Here is an 18474-nt window from a genome sequence, read left to right as displayed (position 1 = left end):
CAGATCCGCTCCAAAATGTAATGGGTTCTTCCTTGGCCCACGCTACACCCTTCTACCAAGTTTCATGAAAATCGGCCCAGTAGTTTTGCCGTAATCCTCCTGCTAACAGACAAACGGTCAGACAAACGGCACCGAAAACATCACCTCCTTTGTGGAGACAATGCCAATTTTGAGAATGTTCCACTACTGGGATTTTCTGGGATTTTCAGTATGTTAAATTGGAAGGTTTCAAGAGCTGAATACAACACAAATAATTTCTGTTGCAATTTGTTTAAGGTTGGGTCATTTTTTCTCACAGATTCCCTAGACTAAGTTGGGACAGTAGACCCTTCTCACGGGGTATTTTTTGTCGAAAAGGCAGGGTTACAGGTGCAAGCAAAACACTAATGAGGGCTTCACATTTCCACGATTAGAATTTGGAAACCCTCATTAGTGTTTTGCTTGCACCTGTGTTTATTAGACAATTATTTGTTCATGATTGTAAAGCCACAGCACAGTGAAGGGGATATTAATGTGAAGATTAGCCTCTTCATTTTCCTCTCAGAGTGCATCAGATTCATGCATTTTACTTTAAAATGTACAACATTTCTTTGTCCAGCACAGCCCCCCCTAGAAACCCCCCAGTCAGACTAATATTTTTATCCTGCTGGTGCCACCCCTGTTGGCAAAGCCTTGAATTGCCTATGAGTGAGTGAGAAACGGAATCTGAGAAACTGAATAATGACATAATAACAGTATACTCCTAATGTTAATTTAGAATGAGATATTCCTCTAAATGGCTAAAAAACATCCAAACATCCAAAAAAGTAAATTTTTCACAGTCCCTTCCTTGCAGCACCCCCTACTTAAAAACAGTTCCAGTGTCCCTGGTGGTGACTGGTCAGCCATTCATTTTTCCATACACATTTTGTAAAATGCCTTTAAAAATTGTATTTGCTTGGTCAAACAAAGCGATTCAGTTATATTTAGAATCAGCATTTTACTTGGACAATTCTTTTTTTTAGTTTTTATCTTGTTTTCCGCCTTCTTGTGTCCGAGTGTAATGTTCGGGGGGGGGGGGGGGGGGGGGGGGGGGTGGGGGTGGGTAGGGGGGTGTTAATCTGGCTCTGCGGGTCCTACATGTAAAACTTGTTCAGTGCAGTGCTCCGCCATGTGATGACAATCTTCCAACACTAGATTGTGTGTATGTGTGTGTGTGTGTGTGTGTGTGTGGGGTGAGGCTGTATAAAAACGGAGCGGTGACATGACTCAAGCCTCTTCCACCTGTGACATTCCACCTGTGACATCTCCAGTTTCATCTCCACATCTCCATCTCCATTTAACCCCACCAGGTCTTGAGACTTTTACACCAACTCTCTTATTTCACTCGGCACTTCACGTCCTACATCACCAGGATGCCTCTGCAATTTGAACTGTGTCCTGGTAGAATGATTGGCGGCTCCCACCCGTGCTTCATCATTGCTGAAATTGGACAGAACCACCAAGGAGACATTGAGATTGCCAAGAAAATGATCAAGATGGCAAAGGTAAGCTGGTGGAGGGGAGAGAGAGGTGTCTGTTTAGAAGCTATACCAGTGCTGTTGTTTCACCACCTTTTCCTCACCTCTCCTATCTGATCCTCTCCTCTCATGTGTTCTGTATCATCTCAGGACTGTGGTGCTGACTGTGCCAAGTTCCAGAAGAGTGAACTGGAGCACAAGTTCAGCAGGCGAGCCCTGGAGCGGCCCTACAACTCCAAACACTCCTGGGGGAAAACCTACGGGGACCACAAGCGCCATTTGGAGTTCAGCCATGGGCAGTACAGGGAGATGCAAAAGTATGCAAATGAGATTGGCATTTCCCTCACTGCCTCTGGGATGGACGAGGTAAGACAGATTTTTTATTTTATTTTTTTTATTTTTTTTAAGCAAAAAAGAATACTTCATTGCATTCTTCTAAAAGATTCATGGAACAGCAATACTATATATACAGTGTATATATATATATATATATGTGTGTGTGTGTGTGTGTGTGTGTGTGTGTGTGTGTGTGTGTGTGTGTGTGTGTGTGTGTGTGTGTGTTATTCCATAATTCCCACAGATGGCCATGGAGTTTCTCGATGAGCTCGATGTGCCTTTCTTCAAAGTTGCCTCCTGTGATGCCAACAACTTCCCCTATCTTGAGAGAACTGCAAAAAAAGGTATGAGGCACCATGTATCAATGCTTCAATCATTATTCCATTCTTTATTAAAGTTACATCGTTTTTTTCCTTTGGAAAATAAATAATTTCTTAATCCTCTTGGAGGAAATTTCAAAAATATATTCTGTAGAAGTATCCCAACCAATAGTCCTATTTTTTTCTTTCTACTTTACTCTACAATTAGGGCACAAACTATTTGACAACACATATAGGAGTATAAAAGTAGCTGAACTTACCTTCAGTTACACCGGTTGCTGGAAAAGTATTGTGTCGTTTGAAATAATCAAAAATGCGAAACTGCTTCTGAGAGTTTTTGTTCTCCTGAAAACAATTGAGACCAGACGGCAGACTAAATAGGGAGTCTTGGGTGCGGTGATGCTTGGGTGCATAGACACACCCACTCTAGGCGTGGTGAGTAAAGTAGGCGAGGTGAGGAGTAGGCAGTGTTGAGGAGTAGTGAACTACATGTAGTTTAACTACATATAGTTGAACCACTCAAACTACAATTTTGGGAAATAAAATGGAAGCAATGAATATGTATATATATATATATATATATATATATATATATATATATATATATATATATATATATATATATATATATATATATATATATATGATTCTTACCCTAACCTTAATCATTCCTAGTCAAGTCTTTACTGCTTATTTGTCTGACAAAACAAAACCAAGAAGAACACAGATTTGTTTGCAATAAAAATATAGCATTGAATGTATTGGGTGACAATACACTCAATTGAGAGTTTTTGCTGGCATTGTGCTTTTTTGTAGGCTATTATATTTGATTTCATATGTACCTTCACATTGTTAATTTAATGTTTTTTTTCTTTGTTCTTTTTTTTACAAAGTATTTTGAACCAGTGGTGGAAATGTGGGGAACGGGTGGGAACGGAGTTAGAGTAAACATTGAGAGGGAACAGTAATAACAAGAGGGGAACGGCATTCCTCCTCAGGTTCCCCTTCAAAATGGCTTGCAATGCAGTGGAGAGCAGAGCAGAGCAGTAGAGAGCAGAACAGAGCAGTAGAGAGCAGAGCAGTGGAGAGCAGAGCAGTGGAGAGCAAAACAGAGCAGTGGAGAGCAGAACAGAGCAGTGGACAGCAGAGCAGAGCAGTAGCGAGCAGAGCAGAGCAGTAGAGAGCAGAGCAGTGGAGAGCAGAGCAGCTCAGCTCAGTTAGTTCTCACTCCGGAAAGCCGACACAACATGACAATACCAAAAAAGGTGTTCTGTTGACTCAGATTCTGCACAACAAAAACGACACTCATCTGTCTGAGCAATACCCCAAATCTTTAACATTTTTCTAGTTGATAAAAATTATGAACTTATTTTGAACTAAAAAGATATTAGAAATGTGTGTTGTTTTATATATCAACTTGAACACTAAATTCCACGGTATGGCACAATCAAAAGTGTCCTCCAATACAATCAGATTAAGGGAGGGGCAAAAACAAACAAAACAAAACAAGGGATGGCTAAAGTAACTAAACTAAAAGTAACTAATGGTGAAGAGGTGGGTCTCGAGGGTTGTTTTGAAAGTGTCCACCATGAGCTTTGAGGGATGCCCTAAGCTGTAACTAAAAGAAAAATGAAGTGTCCGGTAGGTCATAGCTGCCTTTAAGGTCCTGAAATGATTTGAGACCATCATTGTTGTAAATGTCACCCAATGTACACCCAATACATGGATGCCTTTCCTTTCCCAGTGTGAAAACATTGCCTATGCCCAATAAGTAATAATAATAATTTATTACAATAACTTCTGTCATAATGATGTTGAAAACTTGGCACGAAAAATTCAGTACAACCTATAGGCTATGACAAAGTCCCTGCATCTAATATCGTTCACCACTGCTGCCTGCTTAGTCACTATTTTTTTTTTAACTTTTTATTGACAGATTATCAAATATTTGCATTGTGTATCCAGACATTGCATATATGAACTCTCAGGATTACCTATACATTGTCGTTTACTCTTGATATACTGTCATAGAATTTTGTTTTGAAAAGAATATATACGAAGAAAAGAAAAGACAAAACCACAACAGCCATCCAAAAAAGTAAAATCTAATGGGTGTTATATATTGAACTCAGTATTCCCATCTTGAGGTAAATTGTTCTAATCTATCGTTGACAAATGCAGTTAGTTTTTCCATCTTGTAGATATCCATCGTAATATTCATCCATTCTTTCAAATTAGGGCTTTGTCACAAAATTTCTAATGACTGACAAGATATTAAATAATGGCAAGTGGACTTTTGATAACATACAGTGGGTGTCCAACTTTGAACACGACACAAGTGTTTTTATCGAACAGAAGTTTGCAGCGTTTTCTCTCTTCTTCCTTTGGTGGCCCCCATTTTGAAAACACCTTTGCTTCTTCTCTCTCTCTGTTGGCTCCTTCTATTTCTCCTCTTCCTGCTCTCTATCTGCCCCCTCCTTTCTTTCTTTCTTTCCGTCTGTCTGGGGCAGGCCGTCCCATGGTGGTGTCCAGCGGGATGCAGTCCATGGAGACGATGCGTCGGGTCTACCAGATGGTGAAGCAGCACAACCAGAACTTCACCATCCTGCAGTGTACCAGCACCTATCCCCTGGACCCTGAGCATGTCAACCTCAAAGTTATCACGGTGAGATGAATAGAATTTAATAGAATGTGAGCACACTCACCAAATAAGAATAAAAATTCAGGTGCACGGCACAAAAGTAATAGTCAATAAACAAGGAACGCCAGCACGCAATGAATGTCCTTTCAAGGTTTTATTCCGTCATCGAGACCTTACAACGGACGTTTCAGCCAACAGGCCTTCTTCAGCGTTGTGATGCATAAGGCGGAAATCACAATTATATACTGGTAGCATCCGGAAACACAATCAATTAAGCCAACAAATTAAGCAAAACGTTTATTTCCAAATACACCACGAAACAGTACTATAACAAATACAACTATTATTACATAGAAGATATGTGAAACATAAAGCAGATGCTTTGGATGCTTTGGAAGCTCTTAATGCTGCATATGAAGTAGTAAGCAGAAAAAACGCCCGTGCTTCCCCGTTTTTTTCTGCTTGTATGGAGCTTACTACTTCATATGCAGCATTAAGAGCTTCCAAAGCATCCAAAGCATCTGCTTTATGTTTCACATATCTTATATCAGTTTGGAGGCCTGGCTTCAGTTCTCAGCAGTTCTCACTATGGCCTATGATAAATTGGGTTCTAATAAATGGGTTCTTCCTACGCCCCTGCTACCTTCAACCAAGTTTAATAAAAATCGGAAACAATCCTGCTAACAAACAGACAGATAGACCGCACCGAAAACACACACCACAGACAAGCAATAGTGAGCAATAGTTTTTTTTTTTACCCACTCTCTCTTCTCCCAAAGGAATACCAGAGGGAATTCCCGGACATCCCCATCGGATATTCTGGACACGAGCGGGGAATCTACATATCTGTGGCCGCTGTGGCGATGGGGGCAAAGGTCGTGGAGCGCCACGTAACTTTGGACAAGACCTGGAAGGGAAATGACCACGAGGCGTCCCTGGAGCCCGCGGAGCTGGCTGAGCTGGTCCGATCCATCCGGCTGGTGGAGACCGCGATGGGAACGCCCACCAAGCTGATGCTACCCTGTGAGAAGACCTGCCATGACAAGGTGGGTCCACTTTAGTATTTCATTACATTTTGTGTTACTATATCAAACTGTCCCCCTGCGCCTGCCCACATTTTCCCAGCCGGTCGGGCAAGAGAGCAGGGATGATGTAGTTTTGTAGGCCAATTAACCCAGAAGTGATGCACTTTCTGGTTCCCTTGTCGGGCAGTCAATGGGATTTCTGAGTGGAGTTATCAGTTAGCCTCCACAGTCCCTTGTCTAAACACTAGTGAGGTAAATATTATTGATATTATTAATATTAAGCTGAGAAGCAGTTCCAGGGACTTCCAGTCATAATATATATTAATTATATGATTCATATTAAAGCAACTCGGAGCAAGATTTTCAATTGTTATTAAACAGTCTAAAGTTAACATTGACGCCTCACATCTTACCTATAATAGTAGATGAGACCAAAGCCGAGTGAATGTCTTGATGATTATAGAGTCTGTGTGCGGGCCGGGCAGATCCAGAAGTGAAACAAAACGGTTTACGGCAGCCACTTCGGCCATAACCACAAAATTGCTTCCAAACAAACTATTAGAATATAACGAGAGAGGTTCGCGAGAGTAGAAAGCCCCTTGAAGTAGCGAGGAAAGCTGTTTTGGGTCTGTTGCTATGGCCGTAAACCATTTCGCTCTGCCTAGCAACGGTTTACAGCTGCCATAAACCATTTCGCTCTGCCAAACAAATATTAGTTATTAAACCATCTGTGGTTTTAGTTCTCTCTTCTCCATTTCTTTTCCAGCTGGGCAAGTCAGTGGTTGCCAAGGTGGCCATCACCAAAGGCTCGGTGCTGAGCCTGGACATGTTTGCGGTGAAGGTGGGCGAGCCGAGGGGCATCGCTCCAGAAGAGATGCATCACCTGGTGGGCAAGAAGGTCCGTGTGGACGTGGAGGAAGACGAGAGCATCACAGCTGCCATGATAGAATAAGGGTCTGCCATGAGGGTTGGGCGAGAGACGCAGCCAGAGAGAGAGAGGGAGAGAGAGAGACAGTGGAGGCACAGCAGCAACACACACACACACACACACACACACACACACACATACAAGACCACATGCGCACATACACAGTACATGGGAGGATTGAATTTGTTTTTCTGTTACTTTAATTTAATGTTTTCATAATTTAATTGATGGTTAATCTGTTGTTATATATACTTTGGCAATATTGTTTAGTGAGCTGTCATGCTAATAAAGCCCCTTCAATTGAAATTGAGAGTCTTTTGGATGTTACGGTAATGAATTTATTCCCTCACAGTGTCTCTAAAAGTGTCTGGAAATACATAAAAAATTAGCACATCTATCTATCTAAGGGAGCTAGGGCTCTGTCTGTTTTAGTGATGTCATAAATCCACTCACTCACTCACACACACACACACACACACACACACACACACACACACACACACACACACACACACACACACACACACACACACACAAAGTCTCAGTGATGATGTCATCAGTGATGTGATAAGTTGTGACATCATCAGTGATGTCAGAGGCATTGTGATATCATCAGGCATGTCATAAGAGGTTGTGATGTCATCAGTGATGTCATAAAAGCAGTTGTGACATAATCAGTGATGTCATAAGAGCAAAATCAAGTCCCAGGGGCAGACACTGAAAGAAGTGGGAGTCTGGCTTCAGTCTTCAGCCATGAACAGCTGTATGTTGCCAGCTCCAGGACAGGTGATCCAGCACCCCTGAAGTATGCTATCAAGGAGCAGCCAGGGCGAGGCCGCGGAGCGGCCGAGCTGCTTATGAAGTGGCCTTCAACATTGCCAGGGAGGTATGTTCCTGAGAAGCAGCTGCACTTGACTCAACTTTTTCACCTCCCGAAATGAGGAACAGAATCGAAGGTTACCAAGTGTTTTCACCAAAAATCTAGATCCAAATTGGTGATGCATTTGTCAGTCCTATCTGTAATGGCGTGATGAGAACCCTTGCCCTTGCTGCCCGCATGGCCTGTCCTATTGCAGCTATGTTTAACTCACAGTTCTTGCCAGCAAACAGTTATTTGAGGAGAAGCTGAAGAGTTTCCACGTTTCCTTTGGCAGATGATATATTTTGAGGGATATGCATCTCTGGGAATCTTGATATCTTTTATGTCAGTCTTTACCAGTCTGGCAGCGGTTTTCACAAGACACACTTTTTCTTCATCAACATCATTATTGTCCTTCTTAGATGCATGCAAACATGCACTCAAAATATTTGAGGCCTTCGGCTTCAATATAACCACTTCTGGTTTGCCATTGATTTCTGTAATGATTATTTGATCATCACTTCAAGCTATTGTTAAGTTTTCACAGTTAGATCTCCAAGTGCAATTTGCTCATCATCATTCTGTTCTAAATAGCTGTCTGCTCTTTTTCTTTGGACAACCATGTTCTTCATCAAAGGTCTGAGGTATTTGTTTTTTGCTACAGATATATGGCATCTGCACCATGAAGATCTTGGGCAAATTAATCTTGAAGGTCTTCTTCCTCTGTGGTGTTTTATGGCAGTTGGCATCCTTTATGTTGCATTACCTCCTCCTTCTGAATTTATCAATCCACTGTTTCCCTACATTCTGTAACACCCGATCCCCTCTCCTCTTCTGTTGGTCTTTTCTGAAAGTCTTCTTCTTCTTCTTCTAATGGCTTTCTGGCAGACTGATTGATGCCTTGCGGTGGTCCTAAAAGGAAACATAAGTGGGCGGGCGGCGTGTGTGCCACGATTGGGATGTCACGATTGTCATGTATCAGTGATGTCACTTGAGCAATTGTGATGTCATCAGTGATGTCACATGAGCAATTGTGATGTCATCAGTGATTTCACTCGAGCAATTGTGATGTCATCAGTGATGTAATAAATCCTTCTTCTGTGGTGTTTTATGGCAGTTGGCATCCTTTATGTTGCATTACCGCCTGGCTGTTATTGTTTATTTATGTTTGTTTATTGTTTATTTGCACAAAGAAAATGAATAACAGATAGTACAAGTATCTTAATAAGCTATTATTAAGCTATACCTATTATAGGTAAGTGCTTATTAAGCTAGCCTACTTTGAATGGTAACAGACAATGACTGTCATTGGTAACAGACAATAAATGGCGGTCAACTTACCCATAACCTTCGGATATGGAGACTTACCTGTCCACTCGTCTGCATGTTTGAGCTACAACTTGCGCTGTGCCTTGCCGAAATCAAATTGCCTCCAATGCGAGACTCGTGAATGACATGACTATGAAGTTATGGTTTGCGATGGCTGTCTGAGGGAACAAGATGTGCATGAAAACTCACCCTTTTCCACTAACTATTAGAACATATTAGCCACACTTACATTTTTTATGTTTTGTTTTGTTATGTTACAGTATTGTAACGTTCCTGGTAACTCATGAGGCAGAGGCTTCTTGTTGGTACAAGGTTCTTTATTCTCCGTTAGTTATATTACAACTCTCAGCGGTTGTCACGCTCATAACTAGCAACCTTCCCTTCTAGCAGTGTGTGGAGACTGACGCGCATGCTCAGTCTTCCCCGGAAGTATCCCCACAGCATAGTGTTCCCCAATACAACACTCCCACACATCAGTTCCTATCTGTAGTTGAGACACTACCAATGCTCACCCCTGTATGTGTACTGCTGATTCGCTACATACTCCCCGCCCAACAATGAGGTCAACGCCCACGTTGATACCACATCACACATCCCCTTGTACCAAAACACACCCAGCATCTTTTTTTTAACAGCTTCTTTGTTTTTTCAACCACATTTTATGTTTCAATCTCAGACTTTCCCACATCTCCTCCCCCACAATATCTCATGTCATGCACATCCTTTACTTTCTGTTACAACATTTCAACATTTCCCACCACCATCTCCTCCTTTTTTTTTTTTTTTTTTTTTTTTAATACAACTCAAAGTCCCCCAAGTGTCCTGGAGCCCTTGGCTCTCTCCGTGGCCGTGTTAGGGTGTATTCACACCTATCTCGTTTGGAGCAGTTGTTCCGAAACGGAGAGCATTTTCCCCCTTGGTACGATTCGTTTGGGGGAGTGTGAACACAGCAATCGCACTCGGATGCGGGACAAAACAAGCGGACCGAGATCGCCAAGAAAGGGTGGTCTCGGTCCGCTTCCAAACGAACTCTGGTGCGGTTCGTTTGTGGTGAGAACGTGAGCCGACCTCGATCCGCCACAACAGCAGTAAACGGTGAGCATTTTTGGATAAACAGCTGCCGTAGTCAGCTGCGCTGTGCGTAATGGCCTGAAGAACGAACATTTTTATCGTTTAAAAACAACATCTTTCAGATCCTGTTTTGGCGACTTGTGACTTGCATCGATAAACTTTGGGGGATTTTTGGATCATCAAATCAGCAGTTTGAACTCAATCAACTTACCTCGGACCATGGGAAGCAACGTTAATGTGTTGAATCTCTACGGATTTTGCGTGCGGTGTGCTGCGCAGCACACCGCCCTCTCTCTCCCTCTCTCTCGCTCTCTCTGGTCTCCATTCAATAAATGAAAACAAATCGTGGTAATCAGAGCCAGCCTTCTTTGTGATAAGATTGTCTGGTTCAATCAGACAATCAGACCGATTGCATGTCTTCCTCGAAATGTCCGTTATTATTAAATTATTTATTAATATTTTATTCCTGACAGGACAGGTGTTCATATAGCCTATGTCTCGGCTAATCCTCATCTCCGTGATAGTAGCCTAATAGCAGAATTTGCGAGGGTCTTTGATCTTCTATCTCCAAATTCCCAATAGCCTAAATAGGTTAAATAAATACATAGGCTACATAGCCTACATTAATAAATAAATAAAGAACTTTCTCCCTCTCTCTCTCTCCCGATCCCTCCCTCTTTCTTTCTTTCTTTCTCTCTCTCTCTCTCTCTCTCTCCTCGCACGGCGGACGCCCGACATAGCCTAAAATGTAGGTCTAACAAAACACATTTTTATAATCATATAGGAAAATCTCTGGGAATTATTTTGTCCATCCCGAGAGGCTATTAGCCTATCAGAGTCTCTGCTGGCCAATCCAGGAAGTTTGACAATACTATTTGGACCGTTTCATTTGTGGCTGTGTGAACACAAACGAACCAAGGCACAAATGCAACAATTGTATCAATTAAGTACCTGAATCGGAACAAAGCAAACCACCTACAGGTGTGAATACACCCTTAGTCTCTGTGAATCTGCCTGCGGGGCTGATCCCACCTGCAGTGTCTCTGGGCTTTCCTGTCCCTGAGTGGGGCCCGCCCGGTCATGGCCGGACGCCCCTCTCTGTGGAAACAGAGTCCTTCTTTCAGCCTGTCTAGGTGAAACCGCCGGGCGGCCGAGATCTGGGGGAAAGGTGCACCCCCCCCGGTATGGGGCCAACCTGTCTCGGTGGAGTACCTTCTTGCCACCAAGTGGCATCTGCACTCGGTACACCACCTCCCCCATTCTCTCCATGACCCTGCATGGGCCTGTCCAGTGACAGTCCAGTTTAGGGCTACGCCCTTTTTTTCTCCGGGGTGTGTACACCCAGACCAACTCCCCCCCCTGGAAATGGTTTCCCTTTGCCCTCACATCATAGTTCCTTTTTTGCTTTCTCTAGCTGGTCCCGAGCGAAGTTGTGAGCGGACTCTAAGCGATCTTGTAGCCTCCTGGCGTACTCTCGCCCTGGGGGAGCGTCCAGTGCATCTGGTGGCTTGCCGAACGCCATTTCTGCTGGTGTCCGCAGTTCTCGACCTAACATGAGCAGAGCTGGTGTGCAGGAGGTGGACTCTTGTGTGGCAGATCTGTAGGCCATGAGGATGAGAGGCAGGTGCGTGTCCCAGTCCTTCTGGTGTTCCTCCGTGAGGATGGCCAACTGCTTTTTCAGCGTTCGATTGAATCTTTCTACAAGGCCATCGCTCTGGGGGTGCAATGCTGTGGTCCGTGTCTTTTTAATGTTCAGTTTCTCGCACATGGTGGCGAACACTCGTGACTCAAAGTTTCTCCCTTGGTCACTGTGTAGGGTCTCTGGTGCTCCGAACCTACTGAACATGCCGGTTACTAGTGCGTCGACCACCGTCCCCGCCTCCTGGTCGGGCAGTGCGTACGCCTCTGGCCATTTTGTGAAATAGTCCATGGCGACCAGGACGTATTTATTTCCACTGTCTGAGCGTGGGAAAGGTCCCATCACGTCTACTGCTACCCTCTCCATGGGGGCTCCTGCTGCTAGCTGTTGGAGCGGGGCGCGAGACTGGTCTAACGGGCCTTTGTACGCTGCGCAGAGGTCGCAGCGTCGACAGAAGTCCTGTACGTCTCTCCCCATCCTCCCCCAATAAAAGCCTTGTCTGATGCGACGGAGGGTTTTGCTTACCCCAAAGTGCCCAGCCCCTACAGTTCCATGGCAGCTCCTGCACACCTCCTCCCTCAGCGTCGTCGGCACTACTTTCCGCCACTTATGCTCTCCTGTCGCTGGCTCCTTCCAGGACTTCATCAGCACTCCGCTACTCAATCTCAGGGTGTCAAACCCTGCCCACAGCCCTTTGGTCGTGTCGGTGGCCCCTGCCACCTCTTCCCAGGGCGGCTTCTGGCCCTCTTCTACCCATTGCAGTACTGGTGACAGCTCCCTGTCGTTTTCTTGGTGGCCCCTCCAATCCGCTGCCTCTGCCATCCGCAGCGTCCTGCACACTGGTCCATCCCCCGTGTGGTTAGGGCAGATCCTAGCTTCCTCTTGGATCTCTCTCTCTCTTCCTTCTCTCTTTTCGCAGTACGTACACCCTCTCTCTGCGCAGGGTCGTCGTGACAGGGCGTCTGCGTTGACGTGGCGCGCCCCTGCCCTGTGTTCTATCGTGAAGTTGTAGTCTGCCATTTTCTCTAACCAGCGGCACACTTGCCCCTCCGGCTCTCGGAAGGACCACAGCCACTGCAGCGCCGAGTGGTCGGTCCGTATGGTGAACCGCGGCTGTCCCAGGAGGTAATATCTAAAGTGTCGTAGTGCTTCTACTACGGCGAGGAGCTCCCGGCGGGTGACGCAGTAGTTACGTTCTGCTTTATCGAAAGTCTTGCTGTAGTACGCCACCACCCGCTCCCCGTCCGGCCCCGCCTGGGACAGCACGGCCCCCATACCCCCGTTGCTGGCATCAGTGTCTAGTAGGAACGGCAGGGCGGGGTCTGGTGCTCTAAGCACCGGAGACTCGGTCAGCGCTTTCTTGAGGGCTTTAAAGGCTAGGTGGCATTCTGTCGTCCAGTGGAAGTCTGCATTCTTCTCTTTTAGCCTGAACAGTGGTTCCGCTATTTTAGAAAACCCGTTTACGAATTTCCTGTAGTATGCGGCTAGCCCTACGAAGCTCTCGAGTTCGCCTTTGTTTCTGGGGGTGGGCCACTCCATGACCGCCTGAGTCTTCTCTTCCAGGTTGCGAATGCCCCCCGCGCCGATGCCATGCCCTAAGAACTCCACCCTCCTCTTCAGGAAGTGGCACTTGTCTGGGTGTAACTTTAGACCCGCCTCTGCTATCTTCTGCAGGACTTTTCGTAACGCCCCCACTGCTGCCTGGAACGTGCCCCCGTGTGTCAAGATGTCATCTAAATACACGACGCATTCGGATCGGGGGATGTCTCCCAGCAGCTTCTCCATTAACCTCTCGAACGTTGCTGGTGCGTTGCACAGCCCAAAACTGAGTACTCGAAACTGCCACAGCCCCTTCTCTGTGCGGAAGGCGGTCTTTTGTTTGGCATCGTCGCGGAGGGGCACCTGCCAGTACCCGCTACGGAGGTCTAGGGATGAGAACCAGGATGACTCTCCCGCGGCGTCTAACAGTTCCTCGATGATGGGCATCGGGTATGCGTCTTTTTTTGTCACTTTGTTCAGCCCCCTATAGTCTACACAAAATCGCATTTTGGGGCTATTTTTCTTTCTCACCAGCACTACCCCTGACGCCCACGGGCTGTCTGATGGCTCAATGATCCCCGCCCGCAGCATGTTCTCTACAGCTTCGTTCGCTATCTCTCTCATCGCTGCTGGGACCCGACGGGGATATGACCTGACGGGTCGCGCTCCCTCAGTGTCTATTTCGTGTTCCACCAGGTGGGTACAGCCTAGCTCATCATCCGACATGGCGAAAATGTCTTTATATTCCTCTAGTACCCTCCACAGTTCATCGCTCTGCTGGGGTTCTAACCCTTCGCTCTGGCGTTGGTGCAATCCCCTGAGCATCTCTAACCTCTCTCTCTCCCCCTCTGCCTGTTGCGCTGGCTGAGGGCAAGTGTTTGGAGGTGGGCTAGGGGCGGGGCTTTGTGGAGGGGCTTGGTCTGCTGGGTGGGGCTCATGCACTACGGTGACGCGATATACAGTGATGTTATTTACATTAGCTCTCTCCTCTGGAACGGTGGGAGGGTGGCCCATCTGGACTACTGGCCCCCCTGCAAATGTCAATGTGCTTTTTCCTAGGTCTACTGTGCATTTGTTTAGCGTTAAGTAGTCTTCCCCCAGGATGCAGGGTCCCGTCATTTCTACCACCCACACCGGAAAGTCCACTGTCTGTCCCCCCACTGTTATCATTACGTGTCCCCTCCCCCTCATTGGCATCAACTCACCGGATACTGTTCTTAGCAGTTGTGCTGCTGGCTGCTCCAGGCGCGTCCCCTCGGGCATCATGTTGACGTTCACCAGCGTTGCCGTACACCCCGTGTCCACCAGGGCGGCGCAGTATCTCCCCTGTAGGTAGACTGGAACATGGCAGCCGTTCATCGCGCGCGGCCCGCTCTGCATGTTGACAGCTCCGGCGATGTCGTCTACTTCGGGGCCCGGCGGAGCCCCACCTCCCCGTTGCTGTCGGTGGGCTCCTTCCTGCGATGACGTGGCTACGGGGACTGTGGCATCGTAGACCCGTCTCGCCCCATCTGGACGGGCCCTGTGCCGTTTCCCTGGTTCCACGCTCTCCGGCGGCAGTCTGCTTCCCGATGCCCGGGGCGTCCACATCCCCAGCAGATCATGCTCCCTCTGGCCCAGCTGTTGTTCCGCTGGGTGGGCTGCCGAGCGGGGTTGGGCTGCAGGGTCGCTCTGTGGAGCAGTTGTTCTGTCAGCTGTTGTACTGACTCGGACAGTTCTTTCACCCTGTTGCCTTGCTCTTTCACCGTGTTGCTTTGCTCTGCCAAGGCCGTCTTCCACGCTGGCTCTTCTTGTAGCTGGCTCCCCGCTGCCATTCTCACCACTGGGGCGGCCTCCATTATGCCGCTGCTCTTGTCCCAGCCTTCTACTGTCTCTATCTCCAGCGCCAACCCCAGCGCTGCTCCCAGTGTTTTTGGGTGTCCCAGCGTTACCTTCTGGCTTAGACTCCGTGGCTCGATGGCCTGGACAAAGTAGCTTAGGGCTAACCCATCCAGCGCCTCCGTCGGTAGCTGGCTGTATGCGCGCCGGCTGAGAGTCTCAATGTCCGTTGCCAGTGCACGCAGCGACTCACCCTGCCGTCTGCGTCTGTTACACAGTTCCGCGGCTACGATGGCCTGCTCTTCACATTGGCCGAAGCGTCTCCGCAGGACCCCCATCACCACATCCAAGTCCTTTGTATCAGCTATTGCCGACACGCACGCCGTAGCCTCGCCCTCGAGGGCCATCACGAGATGGCTGGCTCTCTCCCTTCTCGTCCAGCCATTCCATTCTGCAGCCTCTTCAAACTGCTTGCAGTATGCCTCCCACTCGCCTTTACCGTTGAATTTTGGCGGGGTGATTTCCTTTCTTCCTCGCCGCCCGCTGTCCTTTGTCGCCTCGACCCGTGTCCCGTCTTTGTCCTCGGCCCGCAGGCTAGCTCCGCTGGGCTGTGGCACAGCCTCCATGGCTACAGCGGCAATGTCAACCCGCTCGATCTTCACCCTCACCGGCCCCGGTTCCTCCGCTCCTTCTCCCGCCTCGCTAGCTTGCCTGCTAGCTCCCTTGAGCTGCGGGATAGCTTCCGTGGCTACGGTGATAGCGCTGTCTAGTCCGGATTTTATCTTCACCAACCCCAGGCTTTCTGCTGTTTTTCCCGCTTGGCTCTCTGTGGTAGCGGCTGCGTCTACCCAGACATCTTCCTCTTCGGACGCCTGGTAGTCTGCTCCGGCTCTTGCCTTTCCCGCCTCTCGATTGAGTCATTTGCGCTCTTTCTTCAGGAACTTGTTAACCATTTCGCCGAATCTGGAGGCAATATTCACCGTTTAAACTTCTGACGCCAGTGTAACGTTCCTGGTAACTCATGAGGCAGAGGCTTCTTGTTGGTACAAGGTTCTTTATTCTCCGTTAGTTATATTACAACTCTCAGCGGTTGTCACGCTCATAACTAGCAACCTTCCCTTCTAGCAGTGTGTGGAGACTGACGCGCATGCTCAGTCTTCCCCGGAAGTATCCCCACAGCATAGTGTTCCCCAATACAACACTCCCACACATCAGTTCCTATCTGTAGTTGAGACACTACCAATGCTCACCCCTGTATGTGTACTGCTGATTCGCTACAGTATGTTTGTAGGTAGAGCTTTTCCCTAGCCCCACCCCTTTCCTGACCACACCCCCTCCCACCTCCCACATACACTCCCCCCCGATACACCTGTCCATGCCCCCTACCCACCTCTCGAATCCAGACTCTCTACTGACCTTCCTATCCCTATCAACGGACTCTTTTCCCTAGCCCCGCCCCCTCCATTGAGCCGACCCGGATCAGATCCGCTCCAAAATGTAATGGGTTCTTCCTTGGCCCACGCTACACCCTTCTACCAAGTTTCATGAAAATCGGCGCAGTAGTTTTGCCGTAATCCTCCTGCTAACAGACAAACGGTCAGACAAACGGCACCGAAAACATCACCTCCTTTGTGGAGACAATGCCAATTTTGAGAATGTTCCACTACTGGGATTTTCTGGGATTTTCAGTATGTTAAATTGGAAGGTTTCAAGAGCTGAATACAACACAAATAATTTCTGTTGCAATTTGTTTAAGGTTGGGTCATTTTTTCTCACAGATTCCCTAGACTAAAAAGCCACGGACAAGGCCGACTAGAGCAGGGGTTCTCAACAGCTGCCAACTCTTGGAAAGTCATTGGCTGCTCAGAAAGTCGCTAGATTCTGTCACACGCTACTTTGCATATCAATATATGAAGAAATTAATAGCACAATAAAAGCACATCTCGGCGTATGTAATCATTGACTGGCTGCAATATCAAGTGCTGACTGCCCGGGCCAGATTCGGCGTACATCATTAGAAATGACAAGTAAATCATATCCTGCTGCTCTCAGCGGAGGAGAGAAGGGAGAGGAGGGGCTGCACTGAAGCGCTGTTTACTGTATATCAGACAGGCAGAGAGAGAGTGAGAGAGAGAGAGAGAGAGAGAGAGAGAAAACATGGCAGCAGTCGCACCAATTTATTGGCAAATCCGTTGGGATTCAAGTGGATTCACCACATTCACATTGTTTCACATGCTCAGAAAAAGTTGCCAGTGTTGTTGCTCGTTGCTGTTGAGAAATAAAGTTGCCAGGGGGGTCTGAAAAGTAGCTAAATATTGCAACAGTCGCCAAGTTGGCAACACTGGCTCTCAGCCTTTTGTATTGTAAGGGCCACTTCTGATAGTTAAACAAAATTCTGAGGACCACCTTGCCAAATACATGAGAAAACAAAACATAACATGACAAAGAGAGAGAGACAGAGAGAGAGAGAGAGAGAGAGAGAGACAGACAGAGAGAGAGAGAGAGAGAGAGAGACAGAGAGAGAGAGAGAGAGAGACAGAGAGAGAGACAGAGAGAGAGAGAGAGAGAGAGAGACAGAGAGAGAGAGAGAGAGAGAGAGAGAGAGAGAGATAATAAACTGGGATGTATGTGTTATGCCACTGTCAGCTGTGTGGTGATATTCAAACATAACTGCTCATTCAAATTTGAAATCTTTATTTTACTTTTTTACGTTTGGTACCACAGTGTGCAGAAATGGGGAAGGAAGAAAGCAGACATTTTCACTGTATGCAGAACACTGCCTTTAGGACCCTGGAGCTCTTAAACCCCATAGCTGACATGTCAGATGTGGCTGTAAAGCTAAGACTTGCGCTTCTAATGAGCTCAATTTCATTCAGATACTGTATCTTGATTGAATTTGGAGCAATTTTACACCCGCTTCCCGCTTGGTAGCTATACGTGTTTGTCTGGATTTCCAGTTTCCAGTTAACGCCAATACCAAAATCTTCTGCCTATAGGTTCACAACAAAGAATTGATGATGAATGGCATCCCCGTGGCCTAGATGCTCATTTATGAACAGCCGGCTCTTGGTGGCTTCGGAAGTAAAATGGCCTCATAAGAAAATATTTGATAATTAAAAGAGTTGTTTTTAACTTTGCGTGACACAGAGAAAACATTTCCCTGAGCTTAACAGCTGCTGCTTTCCCCATGTTAAGTGGATGTGAAATTCTCTTTTTGAACTGCAGGGCGTCACATGACTTGCAACACCGAGCTTGGCCACCATGTTCAACTTGATTCACAGCCTGTTCCTCCTGGGGGCCTGGCAGCCGGCTGTACCCTGCTCAACCAGACAGTCCTTTAGGCTCCGCCCACTGGTCATTAGCAAAAGGACACAGGCCAATGGGAACACAGCCACGCAGAGAGGGTGGGGCCATCACAGTCTTATTAAAGCCAGTGTTCTCTGCTCCAAAGTGTCACTATTTGATGTGTA

The 18474-nt window shown here is 46.9% G+C and overlaps 1 protein-coding gene across 1 annotated transcript; it reads left to right on the top strand.

Annotated features, from left to right (window-relative positions):
* Positions 1-1394: 1394 nt before the first annotated feature.
* Positions 1395-6773, top strand: LOC310780436 (N-acetylneuraminate-9-phosphate synthase-like; the record flags this gene model as incomplete). Its single annotated transcript, XM_083641012.1, has 6 exons — positions 1395-1526; positions 1650-1865; positions 2080-2179; positions 4666-4820; positions 5576-5842; positions 6588-6773. 6 exons carry the CDS (start codon positions 1395-1397, stop codon positions 6771-6773), a joined length of 1056 nt encoding a protein of 351 aa, XP_083497138.1.
* Positions 6774-18474: the final 11701 nt, after the last annotated feature.

This window comes from Poromitra crassiceps (genome assembly GCF_964638095.1).
Source record: "Poromitra crassiceps genome assembly, chromosome: 8".
Classification (NCBI taxonomy): Eukaryota; Metazoa; Chordata; class Actinopteri; order Beryciformes; family Melamphaidae; genus Poromitra; species Poromitra crassiceps.
This window is presented reverse-complemented; position numbering and strand designations above follow the sequence as displayed.